The following is an 8,312-nucleotide window of genomic DNA, read 5'->3' as shown; positions in this document are numbered from 1 at the left end:
GGTGGGACTTGTGATCGCTGGGATCTGATGTTCGGTATCATTTGTGTTCTCCAGGGGGGATAATTACCGCCAGACGAAACTCGGCTATGGATTATAAGCTCCCGATAATGTGGCTTATATGGAAATATAATGATCACAATTTGAGTCTGAAAATGTCTTGGTTTTTTCGTGGTTTCTGATCATGTGTATTAGCTTAATCTTCTGATCATGAATTAACGGCGTAAAATAATTTAATTAGCAGCGTAAAGGTGTTAACAAGTTTAGGTTTTATAGTGTGTGGATGTTAAAAAGTTGATGTTTCACAATGCGGATGTTAAAAAGTTGATGTTTCGCAATTTGGATGTTAAAAAGTTGATGTTTCACAATGTGGATGTTAAAATTTTTTTGTTTCACGGTGTGGATGTTAAAAAGTTGATGTTTCACAATGTGGATGTAAAAAAGTTGATGTTTCACTGTGTGTATGTTAAAAAATTGATGATTCACAGTGTGGATGTTAAAACGGTGTTAGTATTAGCACCGGTCCAGTTTACCCTTGCCCTTTAAAAAAAAATAATTTCTATGCCGACAATGCAGTACAACAACGTCACTATATATTAACATTAAAAATTGACTTAATTAAAACTACTAAAAAGGGTTTCAATTAATAAATTTAATCCAAAAAATCGGAAAACATCCTTGTCGATTGATGAATTGGCTATGAAATCAGTTGATTAAAACTATCAGGGAACTAGCTGTTGACTTGCAACTTGTATTTTCATTCATGATAAAGGAAATTTCTCCACGATTACCTTCTAAAAGTAACACTAAGATTAGGGTACAGTGAAAAGTCTGGTGTAAAGTTTGGTGTAAAGTCTGGTGTAAAGTTTGGTGTAAAGTCTGGTATAAAGTCTGGTGTAAAGTCTGGTGTAAAGTCTGGTGTAAAGTCTGATGTAAAGTCTGGGTTTAAGTCTGGGTTTAAGTCTGGGTTTAAGTCTGGTGTAAAGTCTGGTGTAAAGTCTGGTGTGAAGTCTGGTGTAAAGTCTGGTGTAAAGTCTGGTGTAAAGTCTGGTGTAAAATCTGATGTAAAGTGTGGTGTAAAGTTTGGTGTAAAGTCTGGTGTAAAGTCTGGTCTAAAGTCTGGTGTAAAATCTGATGTAAAGTGTGGTGTAAAGTTTGGTGTAAAGTCTGGTGTAACGTCTGGTGTAAAGTCTGGGGTAAAGTCTGGTGTAAATTCTGGTGTAAAGTCTGGGGTAAAGTCTGGAATAAAGTCTGGTGTAAAGTCTGGGGTAAAGTCTGGGGTAAAGTCTGGTGTAAAGTCTGGGGTAAAGTCTGGTGTAAATTCTGGTGTAAAGTCTGGAATAGAGTCTGGTGTAAAGTCTGGTGTAAAGTCTGGAATAAAGTCTGGTGTAAAGTCTGGGGTAAAGTCTGGAATAAAGTCTGGGGTAAAGTCTGGGGTAAAGTCTGGTGTAAAGTCTGGTGTAAAGTCTGGTGTTAAGTCTGGAATAGAGTCTGGTGTAAAGTCTGGAATAAAGTCTGGTGTTAAGTCTGGGGTAAAGTCTGGTGTAAAGTCTGGTGTAAAGTCTGGTGTAAAGTCTGGTTTAAAGTCTGGTGTAAAGTCTGGTTTAAAGTCTGGTGTAAAGTCTGGGGTAAAGTCTGGTTTAAAGTCTGGGTTTAAGTATGGTGTAACGTCTTGTGTAAAGTCTGGAATAAAGTCTGGTGTAAAGTCTGGAATAAAGTCTGGAATAAAGTCTGGTGTAAAGTCTGGAATAAAGTCTGGTGTAAAGTCTGGAATAAAGTCTGGTGTAAAGTCTGGAATAAAGTCTGGTGTAAAGTAACACAATTTTAGTCCCAATATCTAGCAGCACTATCAAGTTTGTTCTGTTTGATAAAAAAAAATAGTTGCTAAAAGCTAAACGAAACATTTGGCTGGGTGCGTGCTTTGAATTTATTTAGATGACTTGTTGGGTTTCATTTGGGTGTCGAGATATTTGGGGGAGGGTGGGGGTTCAATTGTTTTGTGAGGGGGGTGAGGAAGTAGGGGGCTCAATTGTTTTGTGGCCGAGAGAAATCGAGTGCTGGGAGTGATACGAGTTCTCATTAAATTGTCATTAAGTCCGGTGGTGAAGTCAAATAAAGGAGAGTTACACATTCGATGTTTCAAGTCTATCACCAATTCTTCCCCGGGTTCATTTGACAACAGCTTGTCACAAATTTGTCACGGAGTTGATCTAGCATCAACTTATGAAGGCGAGATACTTAATTGCAATTTGACAACTTTGTACTGGTTTATTTCGGGGTTTAAAAAATTGACCTTGTTTTCATTTAGAGGCTGAACGAGTCTGTTGTTATGTGAGGTCCGTTGTACATATAGCCCGGACATACAGCAAAATCGACTAGAAAAAATTGTGGTACCAGCTAGTTAGCATGAAACAGCCAGTGTGGTACCAGCTAGTTAGCATGAAACAGCCACGGGCAGGATAATAAAAAAAAAACAAGATTACCCGGTGCAAAAAAAAAAAAAAAAAATAAGTTGCAGATTAAACCAACAAAAATATAATTGAGTTTTTATGCTAAAAATAATTTATGACGTCGTTTTGGGAATCCCTGCTTATAAAAATAGAATTAGAGGACGTAGCGAGGAGGTTTAATATTATGAGCCTGTCTCCCAACACTGGCTGACTAGATTAGCTCAGGGGGTCGGGAAAAAATACCGGGAGGTCGGGACAAAATACGAAGGGGCCGGGTCGACATACCGAAGCCAGGATCTCATCTTCTGGCTAATAAAGTCGTGTAGGTCACGTGGTGAGTCGGTTCTTGCGTCCAAACAATGTCAAGGTCGGGGCTGTAATGGAGGGGAAAATATCCAGCCTGAATGGCGGTACAGCTGTGTGGTAATCGTGACCGATTCAGGGGAGATAAAGGTGGGAGGGCGGGCAGGGAGATAACTGGAGGCAATTGAAAAGTTTTTACAATTATAAATCATGAGGTACTAAATCACCAGGGAAATTAGTTTGTGGGTGGAATATTGTTTTTTTTTCTCGTTTGTATTTATGTTGCAGGTAAAGGAAGTTAATATTTGGAATAAAATTACGAAATCACTGATTTTAGAAAATGTAAAATGTAGAAACACACACCAATATCACGATTATAGAGGCTTTTAAATAAGGTCAGAGCAGGCGCATTATCATGCGGTGCTGTAGACAATTTCTTAGGATTTGTGAGACTTTTTAGATGATTTAAGAACTGTAAAAACATTTAAGACTATTACTATTATGGTGAAAAAAATACATGCTTTTATTTCCTTATTTCTAATTATTTTCATTTGAATTGTTGATCTTTTTTAGCAATGTTCACCATTTTGATCATGTAATGATAATTTTTGTCAATGTTTGAACTATGTTAAATATTAAGCACACACACATTTGTATATTATGTTGATGCAATTATTTCTATTGAAAATAAAGTTATTTAAAAAAAAATTGGTCCAAAATTAATCTTCGTAGAGACAAACTCTATCATACCCAACTCGTTTATTAATCAAACTACCAAGCACATTAGAGAATTCATTTTTAAAAACCCTATTAGAAACATTAGCCACAAAATTTTAATACAGAACAAACTAAATGGAGGTATAGGGCTACATGACATTCATACTAAAATAAACACCTTCCGATTAAAACATCTGAAAAGAATGAGGATAGAACCACATTATCATCCATTAGCACAATACTACATTGTGTTGAAAATAAAGAGCATTCTAAAATTAAACATCATAACACCACACTATGGGGGAAATAACATAGGCAGCTTTTTTATAAAGAAACGCTAGCAACATTCCAATGAAACAAAAGCATTATTGGGGAAGACACAAAAAAAATATACGATATCCTAATCAAACAACAAGCGACACCCTTGTACACGAGAATTAGTTGGACTAGGGAACACAATATAATAGACATTAAAGATACATTTAGAAACCTACATAATAAACGCATTACACCAAAAGAAAGGGAAGTAACATACAGACTGATTTTTAATGCAACTCCAGTTCACGAAATACAAAGTCAAATCAAAATGTTAAAATAACATGTCAAACTTGTAAACAAAATTTAAAAGGAACTAAGAAACACATTTATTTAGATTGTATATTAGTACAGAAAGCAAAGCAAACATTTGTAAAAATATTAAAAACCACCAATCAAACAGCCACAACAAATAAAGTAATCACACTTAATTTAATTAACACGACTAGACAAAGAACAGAAGACGAAAACAGACTAGTAGCAACGGCTGTTTATACAACGGCTATATGGAAAAATAGGAATACATTCAGATTTTATTTTTAAAAATACACTGACGACACCGAGTTAAAAGAAATATTTCAAGCAAAGCTAAGACATAGACTGGGAACTCTAACCTAACTATAAAAAAGAAGTGATTAGGAAAAAAATAAAGTATTAATATTAATTAAGACAGTCTCAAGTTGATCAGCCCTCGAGTAAATTAACATTAGAACAGTCCTGAGGTTTCTCAGGTTTTAAAATGCGCCATCTGAATGGTAGAAAGAGATACACAACTCTCATCCATCGCCCCCCCTCTCCCCCCCCCACCAACCGGAATGGCGGATAAATCAAGGACAGCGCACCCTCATCGCCAGGGGTCAATTTTGTGTCATGGAAAATTTTGGAATGATAGATGAGTAGGAGTATTACAGAGATCTTTTTTAAATTACTTCTTGACGTGTTAAAAACTAAAATATAAAACAATAACATTCAATAAAAAATTTAGATGCACGTCTTACCCTTCTTAACACGAATTAGCTCCAAACGCAAAAGCCGATTTTTTTTTAAAGAGCCAAATGTTACCGAACTCTTGATTGGGGCAAATTAAAACGAACAGGACGGAATTATTCTTTAAACCTATTTTTTAAACATCTCGGGTTCTGACATTCATGCACTGACGTCAGGAAGTAAAACAAAATGGCCGCTATAAGCAGGACAGTAAACGTTATTCAGTGACCAATGTAAACTTTTGTTCAATAACCAACGTTAACAGTAAACTTTTGTTCAATAACCAACGTTAACAGTAAACTTTTGTTCAATAACCAACGTTAACAGTAAACTTTTGTTCAATAACCAACGTTAACAGTAAACTTTTGTTCAATAACCAACGTTAACAGTAAACTTTTGTTCAATAACCAACATTAACAGTAAACTTTTGTTCAATAACCAACATTAACAGTAAACTTTTGTTCAATAACCAACATTAACAGTAAACTTTTGTTCAATAACCAACATTAACAGTAAACTTTTGTTCAATAACCAACATTAACAGTAAACTTTTGTTTAATAACCAACATTAACAGTAAACTTTTGTTCAATAACCAACATTAACAGTAAACTTTTGTTCAATAACCAACATTAACAGTAAACTTTTGTTTAATAACCAACATTAACAGTAAACTTTTGTTCAATAACCAACATTAACAGTAAACTTTTGTTTAATAACCAACATTAACAGTAAACTTTTGTTCAATAACCAACGTTAACAGTAAACTTTTGTTCAATAACCAACGTTAACAGTAAACTTTTGTTCAATAACCAACATTAACAGTAAACTTTTGTTCAATAACCAACATTAACAGTAAACTTTTGTTCAATAACCAACGTTAACAGTAAACTTTTGTTCAATAACCAACATTAACAGTAAACTTTTGTTTAATAACCAACATTAACAGTAAACTTTTGTTCAATAACCAACATTAACAGTAAACTTTTGTTCAATAACCAACATTAACAGTAAACTTTTGTTTAATAACCAACATTAACAGTAAACTTTTGTTCAATAACCAACATTAACAGTAAACTTTTGTTTAATAACCAACATTAACAGTAAACTTTTGTTCAATAACCAACGTTAACAGTAAACTTTTGTTCAATAACCAACGTTAACAGTAAACTTTTGTTCAATAACCAACATTAACAGTAAACTTTTGTTCAATAACCAACATTAACAGTAAACTTTTGTTCAATAACCAACATTAACAGTAAACTTTTGTTCAATAACCAACATTAACAGTAAACTTTTGTTCAATAACCAACATTAACAGTAAACTTTTGTTTAATAACCAACATTAACAGTAAACTTTTGTTCAATAACCAACATTAACAGTAAACTTTTGTTCAATAACCAACATTAACAGTAAACTTTTGTTTAATAACCAACATTAACAGTAAACTTTTGTTCAATAACCAACATTAACAGTAAACTTTTGTTTAATAACCAACATTAACAGTAAACTTTTGTTCAATAACCAACATTAACAGTAAACTTTTGTTCAATAACCAACATTAACAGTAAACTTTGTTCAATAACCAACATTAACAGTAAACTTTTGTTCAATAACCAACATTAACAGTAAACTTTTGTTCAATAACCAACGTTAACAGTAAACTTTTGTTCAATAACCAACATTAACAGTAAACTTTTGTTTAATAACCAACATTAACAGTAAACTTTTGTTCAATAACCAACATTAACAGTAAACTTTTGTTCAATAACCAACATTAACAGTAAACTTTGTTCAATAACCAACATTAACAGTAAACTTTTGTTCAATAACCAACATTAACAGTAAACTTTGTTAAGTGACCTACGTAAAGACTCAACTTTGTTCAGTGACCACTAACCAGTTTTCCGCCAAAATGTTCAAGTGATTTGATGTCAATTTGGAGACTTGACTTGCTTGTTTAAATGTGTTGACTGGACAACCAGCTTAATCCGTAAGTAATGGCTCTATTCTATAGGACGTTAGCTCAAGCTCCGAGCTACGCGGAGCTAAAAGTGTGTAAAATGCTAGAGTAAGCCGGGGCGTCTGGAATCGATACCTTGATTACATTAGAGCACTCGACACCGGTCTCGGCGAGTAATTACCAATTACCATGGTCCGGCTCCAGCTGGTCGACTGCTGCGTCCACATTAGCCGGTGTGGTCCGGCCAGGCCGGCACTCAGTGTCAGACTGTCACGGCCGGCACTCGGCTTAAAGTGGCCTTGGTGGGTGGGGTGGGGGGGGGGGGGGGGGGTGGGGGAGGGGGCTGTACGTGAGTAACGTGAAGATAACGAGTGAGTGATTTGATTGTTGAGTGAGATCGTGAGTGAATTAGTATTTAGAGACTGAAAGAGAGAGAGAAAGAGAGGGAGTAAATTGATTAGCCAGAGAGTTATAGCGTAGGAGAGAGAAAAGGAAAGAGAGGGGGCGGGGTACAAAATGTGTCTGATGATGAGTGAATTGTCATTTAGAAAGTGCGTTTGTGTGTATGTAAGTGTGTGCGTGTGTGTGTGTGCGTATGTGTATATGGATGTGTATGACTGAGAGGGACGTTGAGGAAGTACCCCCCCCCCCGCCCCACACACACTGTTATGACGCTATACCCCCACCCCGCCCCACACACACTGTTATGACGCTATCCCCCACCCCGCCCCACACACACTGTTATGACGCTATACCCCCACCCCGCCCCACACACACTGTTATGACGCTATCCCCCACCCCGCCCCACACACACTGTTATGACGCTATACCCCCCACCCCGCCCCACACACACTGTTATGACGCTATCCCCCACCCCGCCCCACACACACTGTTATGACGTTATAACCCCCCCCCCCCCTGCCCACACACACTGTTATGACGCTATCACTATACCGCTTGTCAAGTTATTAATACTGGCTTTTCAATGGCCTTTTCAAATGATTCGTGGTTGTTCATTGGCCTGTTAAGTGATTGGGGTGGAGCTTCACGACTGATCCTTCCATTATGTTGGTGTTAAGCCCCTTAGGATCGTTTTCTTAACACGACTTGGCTTTTAAGTTCAGGAACCTGTTGTTGGTCAACACTTTCACCCGACAAGGAATTTTGGAGAAAGTTATTCTCTTAAATATATCAGAACCTTGTTCACATGAACTAAACAGAAACTTGTTCACTACAATTAAATGGGAAAAATAGTTCACAAAAGTCGGAACTTCTTCACAATAATTTAGTAGCAAGTAGATGAAATGAATTTAAAAGGATATTGTTCGAACAATAAAAACATTCATTCCACATTCGTTGATTGTTGTTAGTTAAATTAGGAAATGTAGTGCCTCTGTTAGTTAAATTAGACTTTCTTCTTCTTCGTTCTTAAATTTAGTGTTGGAAGGGATCTCCTCCACTTAATTGAAGAATACGTGTCAACTGTTTAAGCGCCATTGAGGCCATTGACTCCGGTTTCCGTCTGCTGTTTTTTTTTTTTATTTGCTTTCATAGCCTTAGTCCAACCAAGAACAAACTACT

The 8,312-nt window shown here is 36.1% G+C and overlaps 1 protein-coding gene across 1 annotated transcript; it reads right to left on the bottom strand.

The window, feature by feature from the left end:
• Positions 1–784: 784 nt before the first annotated feature.
• Positions 785–6,922, bottom strand: LOC131938781 (uncharacterized). The gene is made up of 2 exons (XM_059296960.1): positions 6,913–6,922; positions 785–1,800 (listed from the first exon to the last, which is right to left on the bottom strand). Exons 1-2 carry the CDS (start codon positions 6,920–6,922, stop codon positions 785–787), a joined length of 1,026 nt encoding a protein of 341 aa, XP_059152943.1.
• Between the last annotated feature and the right edge of the window lie 1,390 nt (positions 6,923–8,312).

The sequence above is a fragment of the Physella acuta genome, unplaced genomic scaffold (assembly GCF_028476545.2).
Source record: "Physella acuta isolate Inbredline_101_S28 unplaced genomic scaffold, ASM2847654v3 ptg000017l, whole genome shotgun sequence".
NCBI lineage: Eukaryota > Metazoa > Mollusca > Gastropoda > Physidae > Physella > Physella acuta.
Note: the sequence above shows the minus strand (reverse complement) of the source record. Positions and strands in the feature narration are given on the sequence as shown.